The sequence below is a fragment of the Stegostoma tigrinum genome, chromosome 4 (assembly GCF_030684315.1).
Source record: "Stegostoma tigrinum isolate sSteTig4 chromosome 4, sSteTig4.hap1, whole genome shotgun sequence".
In the NCBI taxonomy this organism is placed as follows: domain Eukaryota; kingdom Metazoa; phylum Chordata; class Chondrichthyes; order Orectolobiformes; family Stegostomatidae; genus Stegostoma; species Stegostoma tigrinum.
In genome coordinates this window covers 9051684-9071182 of record NC_081357.1, presented here as the reverse complement: position 1 = coordinate 9071182, position 19499 = coordinate 9051684, and the positions used below count along the sequence as shown (strand labels likewise).

The 19499-nt window shown below is 46.3% G+C and overlaps 1 protein-coding gene across 3 annotated transcripts in view; it reads left to right on the top strand.

Moving 5' to 3' along the window:
* galnt14 (UDP-N-acetyl-alpha-D-galactosamine:polypeptide N-acetylgalactosaminyltransferase 14 (GalNAc-T14)) overlaps positions 1-19499 on the top strand; it is a 130596-nt gene that overhangs the window by 78459 nt on the left and 32638 nt on the right. For all 3 annotated transcript variants that reach the window (XM_059645156.1, XM_059645154.1, XM_059645155.1), the window contains 4 exons: positions 9094-9159; positions 10951-11072; positions 16479-16566; positions 18595-18679. In XM_059645156.1, the coding sequence (XP_059501139.1) occupies positions 9094-9159; positions 10951-11072; positions 16479-16566; positions 18595-18679 (361 nt within the window). The remainder of the gene's footprint in view (positions 1-9093; positions 9160-10950; positions 11073-16478; positions 16567-18594; positions 18680-19499) is intronic.

Below are 19499 nucleotides of genomic sequence, written 5' to 3'. Positions count from 1 at the left end.
ATTGTTTACATTGGAGATTTCAATTCTGAACGCCTACATTGATTGTATCAGAGTTAACTGTTGGTATGAAAATGTCAAAGGCTTTCCCTGGTATGAGAGCAGTTCTCCCATTGCATTGCTGTGCATCTGTACATGGATCTCTCACTGGGCCTTTCTTACACAGACAAGAAAGAATGGGCTCGCAAAACAAAGCTTTTCACTGTATTTAGGTACTACTAGTGACTACGATAAATCAAATCAAATCAGGCACTTAGCAGCTGAATGGTGAAGATGCCAACTGGACTAGTGTGAGCATGCTCATATACACACTGCTGAATAAAACGTGGAGGAAAGGAATAGGTTTAAAGTGGCTAAATGTGGACTTGCTGGAGTAATGCAGCAATTGAGTTAGACGGTGGGACATGGGAATTTGATAATTACTGTAATGTGAGGACATTAGGAATTCTTGATGCTGGAATAACAGAAGTTCCCTTAGTTACTGAGATATTGGAACTCCCTGTAGCTTAGGGACATTGTGAATTTCAAAAGAGTCTGTTGATTTCAGAATTCCCATTTGGAAAGTTGGAATTGCCATAGGTTTTGAGACATCAAGAGTCTTCCTGTACTTGCAGATGTTGGGATTTGTTGTGGAGTCAGTGACTTTGAGAATCCTTATTAACTCTGGGAGCCTGGGAATTCCTCTATCCCCCAAACTTGGGAATTCCTGTTGTCTTTGAGACAGTAGGAATTCTCACATAGTCCGGGAGATTGGATGTCCAAACCAGAACTTGGGAAGAGCTGTTCTATTTTGTACATGTCCACAAAGTTGAGAAATTTCATTGTGGGAGACCAGGGCCATAAACCTTCTGACAGTGATCGCTTTCACAACTGAGAGAGTTGTTTGTCCAACTCACATCTTTTAGAGTGACCACACACCTCCTCTAATTCCGAAAGTTATTTGAGCGTTGATCTTTACTTCAAGAGACCTTGAACGTCAAAAGGAGCAGCTAAGTGATGCCTCTGTTATAGAGAGCTGTGGAGTATTATGTTCACTTCTGACCCACAACAGCTGAAGGAGAATGGCCAAGGAATGGGGACAACAAGGATCCACTGATGATATAGAGAACATAGAACAGTACAGCACAGAACAGGCCCTTCAGCCCACGATGTTGTGCCGACCATTGATCCTCATGTATGCACCCTCAAATTTCTGTGACCGTATGCATGCCCAGCAGTCTCTTAAATGTCCCCAATGACCTTGCTTCCACAACTGCTGCTGGCAACGCATTCCATGCTCTCAAAACTCTCTGGGTAAATTCTGAGGATACAAACCACTTTTCCAAACAAATGGTAGTGGAAGTCTAAAACTCACTGCTCCCAAAAAACCATGACTGCTTGGGGTCAGTAGATCTGTCAGGACAGCATTTTGGATTTGGTAAGAGAGTTGAGGTCCATTCCAACCAGATCTACCTGCCTGGTAAAGCATATTTGAAGGGCTGAATGGCCCCTTATTGCCTTTGTTCCAAAGCGTTGGACTGTGAGCTCGGTGGATAGCGGTCTCATTCGAGCACAAGTTGCTGGTCCAAGACCCACGAGCCTAGACACAAAATCCAGCCTCAGAATCTGACGCGAAACGTTCACTCCATTTTCTCCTTCGCAGATGCTGCCAGACCTGCTGAGCTTTTCCAGCAATTTTCTGTTTTGGTTCCTGATTTACAGCATCTGCAGTTCTTTTGGGTTTTACAAAATCCAGCCTGCCACGTTAGTACAGCACTGAATTACCGAGTGAGTGAGTCCTGCACGATCAGAGGGTCTTTCAGTTGCCACATATAAGTGAGGCCCCTCTCAGGTGGAGCTGAGAGATCCCCTCAGACTATTTTGAAGGGGAATACTTACTGGTGTCCAAGCTAATCCTTATCCACTGCTCAACATGACAAAGCGACACTGTCTACATCACTGTTATCACATGGCTGTTTGCGGGTCTTGCTGTGCACAGGCCAACTGCCACCTTTCCTACATTCCAACAAGTGACTGCACTTCATGGTCTGTAAAGCACCTTGAGAAATCCAATGGATGTGAAAGGTGCTTCACAAATGTAAGTCTTTTTGATTTGACTGAAGCCAGCCGGGATTGCTGGATTCTAATCCCAATGTTTGGGCTTACATTTTGGGCATTTGTGTGTTTTGAGCTTTTATCAGAAAAACAGAAATATGAACACGAGCAGGCCATCCAACCCTTTGAGCCTGCTGGGTCTTCCATTAGAAACAAGGCTGATCATCCAACTCTCTTCCCCTTTAATCTTTGATCCTTTTAGCCTCAAGTGATCTATCCGAATCCTTCTTGAAATCATATGATATTTTGGCCTCGAATATGTTCTGTGTTTGCAAATTCCAGAAGTTCACCACTCTCTGGGTGAAGAAATTTCTCCTTGTCTCAGCCCTAAATGGTTTACCCCAGGTCCTTAGATTATTATTCTTCCTTCATCTTCCCTACCCTATCCTGTTAGGATTTTAGATGTTTCTTTGACATGCCCCTCAGTCTGAACTCTGTCAAATATAACCTAACCGATTCAACCTCTCCTCATATGTCAGTGCTAGCATCCCAGGAATCAGTCTGGTAAATTTTTAATGCAACCCCTCCACAGTAAGAACGCCCTTCCTCAGAAAAGTAGGCCAAAACTCCGCACAGTATTCTACGTATGTTCTCATCAAGGCCTTGTACAACTGCAGCAAGACATTCCTGCTCCTGTATTCGAATCACCTCACATTTATCCACATTGTGCTGCATCGGCCATGCATTTACTCATTCACTCAACTTGCCCAGATCTCACTGAAGCATCTCTGTATCCTCCCCACAGTGTGCCCTCCCTCCCTGCAGTGTGTCACCTGCAAATATAAGGATATTACACTTAGTTCCCTCACAAAACATTAATATATATTGTGATTATCTGGGGTTGTGACACAGACTCTTTTAGTACCCCACTGATCACTGCCTTCTGGGAATACTGAGGTAACTCACCTTCTGGCTCCCCAAAGCTGTCCGCTGTCGATAAGGCACAAGTCAGGAGTGTGATGGGATACTCCCCACTTGCCTGGATGGGTGCAGCCCCAACAACACTCAAGAAGCTCGACACCATCCAGGACAAAGCAGCGTCTTGATGGGCACTAAATCCACAAACATTCACTCCCTCCACCCGCAATGGTCAGTCACAGCAGTGTGTACTATCTACAAGATGTGCTGCAGAAATTCACCAAAGATCCTCAGACAGCACCTTCCAAACCCACAACCACTTCCATCCGGAAGGACAAGGGCAGCAGATACATGGGAACACCACCCCCTGCAGGTTCCTCTCCAAGCCACTCACCATCCTGACTTGGAAATATATCGCCGTTCCTTCACTGTTGCTAGGTGAAAATCCTGGAATTCCCTCCCTAATGGCATTGTGGGTCAACCCACAGCAGGAGGACTGCAGTGGTTCAAGAATGCAGCTCACTACCACCTTCTCAAGGGGCAACTAGGGACCATCAATAAATGCTAACCTGGCCAGCAATGCTCATGTCCCACAAGTGTACATAAAAAAATTCAGACAAAGATGTTTGTTTCTGCTCTTTGTTTCCTGTCTCCCTTTCCATCTGAATGCCCCAACCCACCTCCTCCCACCCGCCTTCCTGCAAAAATTCCATCCCCTATTCCCAATTTCTTCACCTCCGCCACATCTGCTCCCCAGGAGGAGGCTTTCCATTCCCGCACATCCCAGATGACCTCGTTCTTCAAGGACCACAACATCCCCCCCGCAGTAGTCGAGAATGCCCTCGACCATGTCTCCTGCATTTCCCGCACCTCATCCCTCACAACCCACCCCCGCAGTAACTGCCAACAGAGAATCCCCCTCGTCCTCAATACCACCCCACCAACATCCAGATACAATGCATCATCCTCCGACACTTCTGCCATCTACAATCTGACCCCACGACCCAAGACATTTTTCCATCCCCACCCTTGCCTACCTTCCGGAGAGACCACTCTCTCTGGGACTCCCTTGTCTGCTCCACACTCCCCTCCATACCCGGCACCTTCCCCTGCAACCGCAGGAAGTGCTACACTTGCCCCCACACCTCCTCCCTCACCCCCATCCCAGGCCCCAAGATGACTTTCCACATCAAGCAAATGTTCACCTGCACATCTGCCAATGTGGTATACTGTATCCACTGTACCCGGTGTGGCTTCCTCTACATTGGGGAAACCAAGCGGAGGCTTGGGGACCGCTTTGCAGAACACCTCCGCTCGGTTCGCAGTAAACAACTGCACCTCCCAGTCGCGAACTATTTTAACTCCCCCTCCCATTCCCCAGACGACATGTCCATCATGGGCCTCCTGCAGTGCCACAATGATGCCACCCGAAGGTTGCGGGAACAGCAACTCATATTCCGCTTGGGAACCCTGCAGCCCAATTGTATCAATGTGGGCTTCACAAGCTTCAAAATCTCCCCTCCCCCCACTGCATCCCAAAACCAGTCCAGCTTGTCCCCGCCTCCCTAACCTGTTCTTCCTCTCATCTATCCCATCCTCCCACCTCAAGCTGCACCTCCATTTCCTACCTACTAACCTCAACCCATTCCCTTGACCTGTCCGTCCTCCCTGGACTGACTTATTCCCTCCCCGCCTCCCCACCTACACTCTCCTCTCCACCTATATTCTCCTCTATCCATCTTTGGTCCGCCTCCCCCTCTCTCCCTATTTATTTCAGAATCCTCTCCCAATCCCCCTTTTCTGATGAAAGGTCTAGGCCCGAAACGTCAGCTTTTGTGCTCCTGAGATGCTGCTTGGCCTGCTGTGTTCATCCAGCTTCACACTTTGTTATCTCGGATTCTCCAGCATCTGCAGTTCCCAATACCCTTAATCCCATGTGTTCTAACTTTACGCACTACTCTTACATGGGTCTTTGTCGAAAGCCTTCCGAAAGTCCAAATAAAACACATTCACTGGCTCCCCTCTCATCAACACTACAATTCAGAACCTTTAAAATTCCAAGATAATAAAGTGTGAAGCTGGATGAACACAGCAGGCCAAGCAGCATCTCAGGAGCACAAAAGCTGACGTTTTGGGCCTGGACCCTTCATCAGAGAGGGGGATGGGGTGAGGGTTCTGGAATAAATGGAGAGGGGGAGGCGGACTGAAGATGGAGAGAAAAGAAGATAGGTGGAGAGGAGAGTATAGGTGGGGAGGTAGCGAGGGGATAGGTCAGTCCAGGGAAGACGGACAGGTAAGAGATTACAAGAGAGTTGCAGTGGGAGAGAGATTTCCTGAGGTTGGTCCGGAGGGAGGAGGGTAACTTCTTCAGGTTAGGCATCCCTGGAAGAGGCTTCGCAGTGAGGTTAAAATTGTATCAGAGATAATGGGAACTGCAGATGCTGGAGAATCCAAGATAATTCCAAGATGGATTCTCCAGCATCTCCTTTAAAATTCCAGTCAATTTGTCAAGCACTATTCCCCATTTATAAATCCATGCTGACTCTGTCTGACTGTGTCACTGTTTTCCAAGCACTCAGCAACTGAACCTTTGAGAACAGACACTAGCATTTTCTCCACTACTGACCAATCTACAATTCCCAGTTTCCTCTCGATCTCCCTTTTTAAACAGCAGGGTTACATTAGCTGGCCTCCAATCTGTAGGAACTGTTCCAGAGCCTAGAGAATTTTGGAAGAGGGCCCCTTCGTTAAATCATTTTGGATGTAGTTTACCAAGGCTTTCAATCCCCATTTCCCAACACCCTATCCCAACAAATATTGATTTTCTTTAGTCCTGTCTTCTCACTAAACCCAACATTCCTGAGGAGCGCAGATACAAAGTATGTATTTAGTTGGTTGTCTATTTCTTTGTTCCAAGTTATAAATTCCTGACTGTAGGGGGAACCTCACACAGACATAGGGAGAATGTGAAAACTCCACACAGATAGTTACCGGAGGTTGGAATTAAGACCATAAGAATTCTAACAGGTTTGTCAGGCACGACCTCCCCTTACTAAATCCATGCTGACTTGTTCTAATCTGACCCTGCACTTCCAGGAATTTAGAAATCTCATCCTTGACAGTGGATTCTAGAATGTTACCAACTACCAAGGTTAGGCTATTCGGCCTATAATTTTCCATCTTTTGCCTTGATCCTTTCTTAAACAAGGGGGTTACAACAGCAATTTTCCAATCATCTGGGACTTACCCTGACCAGTGACTTTTGAAAGATCACGACCAAAGCCTCCGCTATTTCCTCAGCCACTTCCCTCAGAACTCTAGGATGTAGCCCATCGGGGCCAGGGGATTTATCAATTTTTAGACCCTTTAGCTTTTCTAGCATTTTCTCTTTTGTAATGCCTACCATACTCAACTCTGCCCCCTGATTCTCCCTAATTGTTGGCATACTATTCATGTCTTCCACTGTGAAGACTGATGCAAAGTACTTATTAAGTTCTTCAGCTATTTCCTTATTTCCCATCACTAGCCTTCCAGCATCAAGCTGGAGCGGCCCAATTGTACCTGGGTCTGGTATTGTGAGCCAGCAGTGCTAACCACCGAGCCACTGTGCCACCATTATGTTCCGTGCACGCTTACACTCATGATCTGTTTCTCCTTTTGTAATCAAGCCCTTTGTCCTCATTTGCTGAATGCTAAATGGCTGCCTGTCCTCAAGTCTGTTGCTGTTCTGGCTAATCGATACGCCTCTTCCTCGGATCTGATACAATCTGTAATTTCCCTGGTTTGGAACCTTTGTACCAGACTGGAATGAACAACTGTAACACCTCATCCATGTGCTTTCTGAAAGTCTGCCATTGCCTTTCCACCATCATCCCTTTAAGTAATGTTCCCCAATCTCTCAGCCAACTCCCACCACAAACTTTCCTGTTTTGATACAGGACTTTAGTCACAGAATCAACTCCATCACTCTCCATCTTGCTGAGGAATTCTCTCATATTATGATCATTCATACCCAAGGGATCTCAGAACTAAATTGCTAATTATTCTTTCTCATTACACAATACCCAGTCTAGGATAACTGTTCCCTAATTGGTTCCTCAACATACTGGTTCAGGAAACTATCCCATAGACACTCCAGGAATTCTTCCTCTATGGTATTATTACTGATATGATTTTCCCAATCTAGATACAGATTAAAGTCAGCCATAAGTACAGATGCTCCTGAATTGCAGACACCTCTAACTTACTGTTTAATACTATTCCCAATATCACCCCTACAGTGTGTGCTATATATACAACGCTCACTAATGCTCAGAGAGAGCAAGAACTGCAGTTGGCCGGATTCAGAGTCAATACAGTGTGGAGCTGGAGGAACGCGGCAGGTCAGGTTGTCCTGCAGAAGGGTCCCAACTCGAAACATCGACTTTCCTGCTCCTTTGATGCTGCCCGACCCGCAGTGTTCCTGCAGCTCCACACAGCATTGAGTCTCACTAATGCTGTTTGCCCCTAAGTGTGTCTTAGCTGTACCCATACAGATTCCATCCACCTTGTCAAAGCTAATATCCCGCCCCGCCACTGAGTCAAATTTCCTCCTTAAGGAGCAATGCAATTTTGCCACCTTTTTGTCTGTGCTTCCTAAATTCTGAATAGCCCCGATTATTCAGCTTCTATCCCTGGTCACTCTGCAGCCGTGTCTCTTTAATCCCATATCTGCTTTCAACTATTTGCGCAATTAATTATTCCACTTGATTGCGAATAGTCCGTGCATTAAAGCACAAAGCCTTAAGGCTTGGCTTTTTAGCATTACTTGTCTGTTCCCATTCGTTTTCACCGTGTTCCTGTTTGATCCTGGTCCTTGGATTCTCTATGACTCTTCTCATTCACCCTCTGACTCCTTGTCTAGATTCACACATCCCTGCCCCCATTTTCATTTAAACCCTCCCGCAACCATTTTAGCAAATACTAGGCCATCAGTTTCAGGCCTGCCTGTCCAGTTTATATCGGTCCCATCTCCGCTGAAGCAGTCCCAATGTCCAGGAATCTGAAACCTGCCCCCCCACACACCATCCCTTTAGCTACATATTCCTCTGCTAAATCCTGCTCTTCTACTCTGGCTGGCATGTGGTACTGTTGGTAATCATGCGATCACTACCTTTGAGGTCGTATGTTTCAGCTTACTTCCAAACCATCCTGGCATCTCGTTGGTGGCTACAGAAATGCCTGTCTAATCTCCTTTCAGCTAATTCCCCGATAACAATTTCATTCTCATGCTTTCCCCTGAGAGGCCATTCTGTCCCCTGTATCCAAAGTGGTCTGCCTGTTTGTCAGGGGAATGGTCACAAGGGGTTCCTGCAATCCTAACTCTGCCTGGTGGTCACCCATTCCCTCCCTGCCTACAATATCCTCGGATTCCCGATTGATCCACAATGTCTCCAGCTGCCACTCCAACTCGGAAGTCTGGGCTTCTGAGAGCTGCAGCTCTGCAGACACTTCCCGCATGCATGCTGTTCCCAGGCAGTGAAAATGTGCCCAGCTTCCCGATACAGAGCAGCAGGAGCACACCAGGGTGTTAGTGCTGTTACTCTTTTGGAAGATGTCTAACACTAAACAATATCAATTATGCCCTGGGCCTTGTTACCATTGAATGCAGTCCCTACTAACTGGGGACCCCAAAGAAAGCAAATTGCCGCTGGGCCAAACTCCCACGGTGCTGCAAATTCTCAGAACCCCACACTTGCTCTCGCTGTGTCTCACTCAGGATGTGCTCTTTCCTAACTGCAGATACAAAGCGTACTAAATTAAATCCAACCCAGGGATAACTTCAGGGGGGCAATGGTGTAATTGGCCTGGGTTCAGGACCCCAGGCTGAAATCCAGGAGACATGGATTCGAATTCGCCCATAACAGATGGTGAAGTTTAAATCTGATAAGATCTTATATTAAAAGCTAGCTTAGTGTAGCCATTGAGATAAAGACTCGTATGGGTCCTTACAGCCATCCTGACCTACATGTGACTCCAGACCCACAGCAATGTGCTTCTGGATTAACTAACTTCCGAAATGATCTGCTCGATTCAAGGAAAATTAGGGATGGACAACAAGTTTTTTTTAAAAAATCGTTAATCTGTGCCTTTCTCTCCATCCAGCTGATGATTGCCAGCTGTTGACCAAACTTCCAAAGGTGAAATGTCTGAGGAACACTCAGCGTGAAGGTGAGGTGGGGGGGTTTGCTTGGATTACAGACTCTGTGTCTGTTTGTTTTCTACACGACACATTACAGTGCTCCAAATGTGTGTCTCCCCTTTAATTAAAGTGGCAGCTCCTGCAGGGGTGAGACTGGGGAGCATACAGTAACACAGTAGTCCAGCCTGGGCCACCAAAGATACCACACTTCATTTCTGGTGTCCCATTCAAACATCAAGTTTCCTCTCTCCTCTCCTGAAGACGCAGACGCAGAATTGAGGTGTGATACTACAGGGCGTTCAGGAACCAAAACACAGCACCACTGCCACCCAGCTACTAGACCACAGAGGTCTTCACCCTTCCTCACCCTGCAGCCACAGGGCTGTACTTTACGGTGACTAAGCCAGGCTAAGGTGAGAGTTGGGGGACAGCAAGGAGGCGAACCTGATGAGATTTGACCCACTTTGGCCATGATACTGAGGCCAATCCACAAAGTGCTCCCACTGACCTGTGGCATCAAGGAGCCCTGACAAAACTGGAATCAGTGGGTGCCAGGGGGCAAACTCTGAGCTGGTTGGAGTCATACCTGGCACAGAGGAAGATGGTTGTGGTTGTTGGAGGTCTGTCATCTCAGCTCCAGGGTATCTCTGCAGGAGATCCTCAGGGTAGTGTCCTAGGCCCAACCACCTTCAGCTGTTTCAGCTATGACCTTCCCTCAATCATAAGGCCAGAAGTGGGGATGTTCACTGATGATTGCACAGAGTTCAGCACCATTCGTGACTCCTCGGACACTGAAGCAGTCCGTGTTCAAGTGCAACAAGATCTGGACAATATCCAGGTTTGGGCTGACAAGTGGCAAGTGACATTTGCGCCACAAAAATGCCAGGCTATGACCATCACCAATAAGACACAATCTAACCACCATCCCTTGACATTCAATAGTGTTACCATCACTGAATCCCCCACTATCAACATCCTGGGGGTTACCATTGACCAGAAACTCAACTGAACTAGCCAATATAAATACAAGAGCAAGTCAGAGGCTATGAATCCTACAGCAAGTAGCTCCTCAAAGCTTGTCTCCATTGACAAGGCACAAGTCAGGAGTGAGATGGAATACTCCCCACTTGCCTGGATGGGTGCAGCCCCAACAACACTCAGGAAGCTCAGCACCATCCAGAGCAGCCCGCTTGATGGGCACCACATCCACATCACTCACTCCCTCCACCACCGACACTCAGTCACAGCAGTGTGTACTATCTACAAGATGCGCTGCAGAAATTCACCAAAGATCCTCAGGCAGCACCTTCCAAACTCTCGACCACTTCCATCTGGAAGGACAAGGGCAGCAGATACATGGGAACACCCACCCCCTGCAAGTTCCCCTCCAAGTCACTCACGACCCTGACTTGGAAATGTATCGCTGTTCCTTCACCGTCACTGGGTCAAAATCCTGGAATTCCCTCCCTAATGGCATTGAGGGTCAACCCACAGCAGGAAGATTGTAGTTGTTCAAGCAGACAGCTCACCCCCACCTTCTCAAGCGGCAACTAAGGACGGGGGCAGTAGATACTGGCCCAGCCAGCAAAAGCCACGTCCCAAAATTGAATAAAGAAACATTTTCGATTGAGGCCTGTCTGAAACCAGCGCCAGCCTTTCTTCGGGGTGGGGTGGGGGATGTGGGAGCTGGGAGGGTGGTGTGGCAGTCGGACCTACGATGAGGGAATGAGCTAAACCTGACAGTGCAGCGGCAGTGACAGGACTGAACCTGCACCGTCTCCCTGTCAGACTCTCAGCCATGACATTCTGCCTCTGATCAGGGTTAATCAGGTCCCGGGTGCGCGGGGCAGACGCTGCTGGAGCTGGAGTGCTGACGTTCCTGGACAGTCATTGTGAGGTGAACAAGGATTGGCTGCCTCCTCTCCTCCAAAGAACTAAAGAGGTGAGATACACCCTAACATCATCGTCATAAAGAGAGAGATACATCTTAATGTCATCACACTGAAGAGAGAGATAATTCTGACATCATTGTAAAGCGAGATAGATCTTAACACCATCACAGTAAAAAGAGAGGTACAATCCTAACATTATCACAGTAAAGAGAGAATTGCGTCCTGGCATTGTCACAGTAAAGAGATACATCCTAACGTTATCGCAGTAAAGAGAGATACATCTTAACGTCATCATACTGAAGAGAGAGATACATTCTGATATCAATGTAAAGAGAGATAAATCTTAACACTATCACAGTAAAAAGAGAGATATATCCTAACATTATCACAGTAAAGAGAGATACATCCTAGTATTATCACAGTAAAAAGAAAGGTACATCTTAACCTTATCACAGTAAAGAGAGAGATCCATCCTAACATTATCGCAGTGAAGAGAGAGATACATCCTAACAGTATCACAATAAAGAGAGAATTGCATTATTGCAGTAAAGGGAGAGATACATCCTAACATTATCACAGTGAAGAGAGAGATACATCCTAACAGTATCACAATAAAGAGAGAATTGTGTCCTGGCATTATCGCAGTAAAGGAAGAGATACATCCGAACATTATCGCAGTGAAGAGAGAGATACATCCTAACATTATCGCAGTAAAGGGAGAGATACATCCTAACATTATCGCAGTAAAGAGAAAGATAGATCCTAATATTATCACAGTAAAGAGAGAATTGCGTCCTGGCATTGTCACAGTAAAGAGAGAGATACATCCTAATATTATCACAGTAAAGAGAGAGGTACATCCTAACATTATCGCAGTAAAGAGAGAGATACATCCTAACATTATCACAGTAAAGAGAGAGATATATCCTAACATTATCGCAGTAAAGAGAGAGATACATCCTCACATTATCGCAGTAAAGAGAGATGCATCTTAATGTCATCATACTGAAGAGAGAGATACATTCTGATATCAATGTAAAGAGAGATAAATCTTCACACTATCAGTAAAAAGAGAGATAAATCTTAACACTATCACAGTAAAAAGAGAGGTACATCCTCACATTATCGCAGTAAAGGGAGAGATACATCCTAACATTATTGCAGTAAAGGGAGAGATACATCCTAACATTATCGCAGTAAAGAGAAAGATACATCCTAATATTATCACAGTAAAGAGAGAATTGCGTCCTGGCATTGTCACAGTAAAGAGAGAGATACATCCTAATATTATCACAGTAAAGAGAGAGGTACATCCTAACATTATTGCAGTAAAGGGAGAGATACATCCTAACATTATCGCAGTAAAGAGAAAGATACATCCTAATATTATCACAGTAAAGAGAGAATTGCGTCCTGGCATTGTCACAGTAAAGAGAGAGATACATCCTAATATTATCACAGTAAAGAGAGAGGTACATCCTCACATTATCGCAGTAAAGGGAGAGATACATCCGAACATTATCGCAGTGAAGAGAGAGATACATCCTAACATTATCGCAGTAAAGGGAGAGATACATCCTAACATTATCGCAGTAAAGAGAAAGATAGATCCTAATATTATCACAGTAAAGAGAGAATTGCGTCCTGGCATTGTCACAGTAAAGAGAGAGATACATCCTAATATTATCACAGTAAAGAGAGAGGTACATCCTAACATTATCGCAGTAAAGAGAGAGATACATCCTAACATTATCACAGTAAAGAGAGAGATATATCCTAACATTATCGCAGTAAAGAGAGAGATACATCCTCACATTATCGCAGTAAAGAGAGATGCATCTTAATGTCATCATACTGAAGAGAGAGATACATTCTGATATCAATGTAAAGAGAGATAAATCTTCACACTATCAGTAAAAAGAGAGATAAATCTTAACACTATCACAGTAAAAAGAGAGGTACATCCTCACATTATCGCAGTAAAGGGAGAGATACATCCTAACATTATCTCAGTAAAGAGAGAGATACATCCTAACATTATTGCAGTAAAGAGATAATTGCATCCTGGCATTATCGCAGTAAAGAGAGAGGTACATCCTAACATTATCACAGTAAAGAGAGAGATACATCCTAACATTATCGCAGTAAAGAGAGAATTGCATCCTGGCATTGTCACAGTAAAGAGAGAGAGGTCCTGTCACTGTCACAAATGAGATTGTATTTGACAAATGCCTCTGTGTTCTTTAAGGATGTGGAACACAGATTCTCCAATAGTATCTTATAATATTTCTTAAAGGAATCGCTGGATTTCCAAAAAGGTTTTGATATCTGTTCCACGCTAACGTTTAACACCCAAGTTGGGCCAATGAGCATGTAGTTACTGTATAACTTTGGACAGGAAGCAGAGATGAAGAAAGTATTTTTAAGTTGGCAGGCAACAGCGAGTGAAGTATTTCATGGGCCAGGACTGGGGTCTCAGATCTTTTTAACTGAAAATAATGTGTCACACAAAGACAGAGTAATGTATGTACGCTGTTGTACACAGAAAGGCTGTAACGAAACATACATCGGTTCAGTGAATAAGAAACATGAGGGCAGATAAAATATAATGTGAGAAAGTGAAACCTCAGTCAATTTGGCCATATGTATAGAATCGCAGAAAACATTTTAAATTTCTTGGCCAAAGTTGTGTCTGGTGGCCAGGATTGGATGCAGTTATAGCCCCGTTGGTGGGGCAGTGCCCAGAGTGCCAGCAGGGACACAAGGTGTCGTCAGCAACTCTCTCACATTTGTGAGAATCACCAGGTAAACTCTGCACTTGGTTATACTTCAAATACACAGCTCCTTTTGTGGGGTCAATGTTCTTACTCATTGCAGATGCCCACTCAAAATGGCTGGATGTGCATAGAGTTCATCAAACAGGGGGCTGACAATAGAAAAACAGTACACATCTTTTACAATACATGGAAGTGTTGGTCACAGATAACAGCCACTGTTTACCAGCAGGGAGTTTGAATATTTCCCAAAGTCAAATGGCATTCATCATGTAAGGACTGCTCCGTACCATCCACCATTCAATGGTCTGGCAGAAAGAGCAGCCCAAACTTTGAAGGCAGGCTTAAAGAAACAGTCTGTAGCTTCACTCGGGACCAAACGGTCCTGGTTCCTGTTTGATTATAGGACCACCCCTTATGCAACTGCAGGGACAGCTCCAGCAGAGTTGCTAACGGGGGAGAAGACTACACCAGGTTAAATCTGATCTTCCCAGATGTGGGAAAGAGGGCAAAACAGCACCAGGATTACCAATGCACTAGACTCCACTAAACGAGAGAGACAGTTTACTTCAGGGGATAGAGTTTAGTGCAGGAGCCAGGAGAATGGCACTGCATGGGTAGGAGGTATGGTTGAAGGGAGGTCAGGTTCAGTGACATATGAACTTCAGGTAGGTGCAACAGTCCTGAATAAGTACACAGATCATATGGAAGGTGCAAACTCGCAAATGGTGCGGGAGCAAAACATGCCCCAGCTCCTCAACTGCCTTTTCAACTTCTCTGGAACCCATGGATTCTCCCGCTCTGTCAAGCTTTGAAGGGTACCTCAGAATCTGTGATGGACATATCCAATGTTACTGCCTCAATGCCTTTACCACTGAAGAGGAGAATGAATTTCTTGTGTGTGCCCCGGCACAAGAAGCAAGCTAGTTTGCATTACACACTACCCATATCAGAGGCAGAGTTGGAAGAACCTGACCCGGTGCTAAAATACGCAGACAAAGCTACGTGAGAAAGAATCAGCCTGTGTCCTTGGACCCAGAGGTGGAGTTTTGTAATGATTGTGATAAGGTCAGCCAAGTGGACCTCATGGAATATGAGTTCCCTGATTGTGGCTGGTAAATGGACTAATCAGGGAGTCCTGGCTGACAGATGCAAACAGGAGTGTCAGAGGTTCTGTTCACTGTGAGAGCTGGCTCTGAGGAAGCTGGATCAGTGTATAGGGCTCTCCAGGTGTCAATAAATGGTGACTTGGTGACAGTATACTGGCCTCTGTGGAGTTTTTTCACTGCAAGTACAAAGATATCTTCATGTAATGAGACCATTATACACTGTTGTGGACTGCACGTTTAAGTTAGCTGCAAGTCTTGAGTAGATTGCTCCCTGAGAAGAAATGGTTATCTTCTGCTGAGATGCTTAATAAATTGTCTTATAACAAGACAAGAAAGTATTCAATGAATGGCAGGACTCTCAGTAGCCCAGAGGATAGACAGAGTGCACAGAGGAGTGGAGGCGTGGGATCGTGCAGTGCGTGTCCTCAGATCCTGGAAGGTGGCAGGACAGGCTAATCGTGTTGTTAAGGAAGTATGTTGGCCTTTATCATCTGTGGCCGAGATTATAAGAGCAGGGACATTGCAGTGGGGCTGTACAGAACTTTGGTGAGGCCACAGCTCAAGAACTGGTTACAATTCTGGTCCCTGCACTATAGGAAGGATGGAGTGCAGAGGGAGATCCACCAGGATGTTGCCTGGGATGGAGCATTTCAGCGATAACGAGAGACTGGATAAGCTCAGGTTGTTTTTTTTAGAGCAGAGAAAGCTGAGGAGGGAACATGATTGACGATGTATAAGATAATAAGGGGCATTGACAGGGTGAAAGCAGCTGTTCCTCAGGTAGAAAGGGGAATAATTTTAAGGTGAAAGGCAGAACGGGATTTGAGGAAATATGTTTTTGCTGAGAGGCAGGTTGGGGTCTGGAATACACTGTCTGTGAGGGTAGCTGAGGCAGGAAACCTTTCAACCATCAAAAAAAAATTCTTGGATGAACATTTGAAATGTTAGGAATTTCGAGGCTGTGGGTCCAGTGTGGGGAAGTGGGATTAGTATCGACAGGATGGAGGAAATTTTATCGTCCTCCTCTTGCGCTGTCTGAACCTGTAACCTCCTCAGTTTAGACAATGGAGAGGTGAAATCATCAGGAACTTACAGGATTCTTAAGGGGCGTGACGTGTAAGTTACTGGGAGGTCAGCGCCGCTAGAGAGGGTAGGTGTCCTGGCACAGCCTCAGGCCCAGTCCCGATCATTCAGGACTGGCTTGAGGAGAAATGTCTTCGTTTGCGGGGTCTGCGGGTTAAATCTCTGAAATTCTCTACCCCTGAAGGTTGGGAATACTGCATCATTGACTGTATTTACACTGAGATTTTTTTTATCTTCTTGCACAATCAAGAGGTATAAGCAGGAAAATGGAATTGAAACTGTGATTGTGTGGTAGAACAGACTAGAGGGGCCGAATGGTCTAATTCTGTCCTATTGCTTATGTTTTTACAATACGTGCCTTCACAGGCAGAGTTAAGGGACAGCCATGGCCTGAGGCCATGTTGATTTAAGGTGCTTTGTAGCTCAGGTTGTGCTGGTGATCATATTTGATCGTGTATCATGTTTATTTACTGCATGTTCTCTGTGTCAGGATCCAACCCGTGTGCTCAGCCCCGTCATCGACATCATCAACATGGACACCTTCGCTTATGTGGCAGCTTCATCAGATCTGAGAGGAGGTAGGTCAGTCGATAAGGCAGAAAAAAATCTCTCTTTTGTAAGTTTACCCATGTCATTCTGAAATGAAGCTTCTCATTGGAATGGATCCCAAGCCACTGATTGGGGTCTTTAGGAGATGTCGCAAAAGGTGAGTGGGATCCAGGGGTCGGGGGGGGGGGGGGAATGGGTTCTCAACATGGCTTCCTGGAAGGCGGAATATAAGGGGTTTACGGAGAATGTGTCCAGGATGTGAGGTCAAGGTCACTCAACTCCCGAAGTAATTCCAAACACAGACAAAAGAATTCTCAAGGTGTTGTGTGAGTGAGAGCCCTCCCCATCAGTGGGTATTGGGGGAAAACTCTCCGCTTCGAGGAGTCATACCTGGCACTCAGGGAGATAGTAGTCATTGTTGGACGCCAGTCATCTCAGCTCCAGGCCATCCCTGCAGGAGTTCCTCTGGGCAGTGTCCCAGGCCCAACCATCTCCAACTGCTTCATCCGTCACCTTCCCTCCATCATAAGGCCAGAAGTGGAATGTTCGCCAATGATTGCACAACATTCAGCACCATTTGTGACTCCTCAGATACTGAAGAAGTCCATGTTCACATGCAACAAGATCTGGACAATATCTAGGCTTGGCCTGGGAAGTGGCGAGTGACATTTGTGCCACACAAATGCCAGTCTGTGACCATCACCAGTAGGAGACATTCGGTGGCATTTCCATCACTGATTAACATCCTTGAAATTGCTCTTAACCAGAAACACAACTTGATAGCCGTTACAAATACAACACCTACAAGAGCAGATTAGGGCTAGGAATCCTATAGCAAGTACCTTCCCAAAGCCTGTCCACCATCTCCAAGGCACAAGTCAGGAGTGTGATGGAATACGCCCCACTTGCCTGGATGAGTTCAGCCCCAACAACACTCAAGAAGCTTGACACCATCCAGAGCAGTCCGCTTGATCGGCACCACATCCACAAGCATCCATTCCCTCCAACATTGAGGATCATTAGCCGTAGTGAGTGTATCTATGAGATATGCTGCAGAAATTCACCAAAGATCATTACACAGCACCTTCCGAACGCATGACCACTTCCATCTGGAAGGACAAGCGCAGCAGATAGATGGGAACGTCACCCCCTGCAAGTTCCTCTCCAAACCACTCACCATCCTGACTTGGAAATATATCATTGTTCTTTCATTTTCAATGGATAAAAGTCCTGGAATTCCCTTCCTAATGGCATTGTGGGTCAACGCACAGCAGGAGGACCACAGCGGCTCAAGAAGGGAGCTCACCACCACCTTCTCAAGGGGTACGTCGGTGGTTTGAGGTCCTGCTGACAACAGTGAGGGGCTGCCACGGGATATGTTCAGATGCTCACACTCAGGGGACTTCAGGGGGAAGTAAGGGGGAACTGAATTTCGAAGGAGCCAAGGTTAGGGTGAGCTAAGGCTGAAAAAGATTTTGTAGGTGACTCCAAGGAATTTATTTGGACCACTCAGCAGAACAGAGAGCCAGGATAGGTCACTTAAGATGCAGATGATGGATCTAGCAGTTCTTGCTGTGCAGTAGTTGTCCAGAGAGAAACCATTGGAAGAAATGAGTTGATGAAAGCATGGATAGAGCTCTAGCAGTTAGAGGCTGAAATAGGGTACAAGTGGGTGATAACAGCCAACATGAAACAGGAGAATTGGACCATTTTCAAGCTGTAAGTAGTGAAGTGCCTGACAGGAGTTAGAGGGAGAAGGCAGGGGAATGGGGTTGAAAAATATATCAGCCACAATCAAATGGAGGAGCAGTCTTGATGGGCTGAATGGACTAATTCTGTTCCTATACCTTGTCTTATAGGTCAGTGTTGGGACCTCAGTGACTTAGGATCTACATGAATGACTTTGAGGAAGGAACGTTGTGCTTTGTAGCCACATTTGCTGAGGTTATGTTGACAGGTGGGGAGGTCAGTTGTGAGGATGATATCTAGAGGTTATAATGTCCATTTCAATATTGAGGGGGCAGCTCCCTGATTGGCTGTTTTTTGGATTTTCCCAGGGTTTGACTGGAGCCTCCATTTTAAATGGGAGCAGATGACACCGGAGGTCAAGGCCAAAAGGCTTCAGCCCATTGAACCAATCAGGTAAGAGGCAGGATGTGAGGAGGCAGGTCCCAGGGGCTGGCCAGGGGGAGGGGCGTGGGGTTGGTGTAAGGAAGGGAAGGAGAGGGGTTAACGTGCCACAGATCCTGGGGCAATGGGAACCAGGAGGGAACAGGTCTAGGATCCTTTGACACCCTCTGCCCCAGTGCCCAACACTCCCTCGGTCATTGGGACACTGCTCCCACTGAACCAGGCAGCCCCCTGTTCCCTGTTCCCTCGGTCACAGGGACACCGTTCCCACTGAACCTGACAGCCCCATGTTCCCTGTTCCCTCGGAGTATACTCACTCCCCATTCTCCCACTGAACCTGACAGCCCCCTGTTCCCTGTTCCCTCAGAGACCACCCACTCCCCATTCTCCCACTGAACCAGGCAGCCCCCTGTTCCCTGTTCCCTCGGAGTACACCCACTCCCCATTCTCCCACTGAACCTGACAGCCCCCTGTTCCCTGTTCCCTCGGAGTACACCCACTCCCCATTCTCCCACTGAACCTGACAGCCCCATGTTCCCTGTTCCCTCAGAGACCACCCACTCCCCATTCTCCCACTGGGCAGGGACTGTGTTTGATGTGGGGACTGCGTTTTGGCCCTGGGACTGTATTTTGACAGGGGTCTGTGTTTTGACGTAGAGACTGTGTTTGGTGCTTGGTCTGTGATTGATGCAGGGACTGTGTTTAGACATGGAGACTGTATTTGGTACTGGGACTGTGTTTTGACCCTGGGACAGTGTTTAATTTGTCGACTGTGTTAGGTGCTGGCACTGTATTTTGACCCTGGGACTGTTTGGTGCTGGCATTGTCTTTG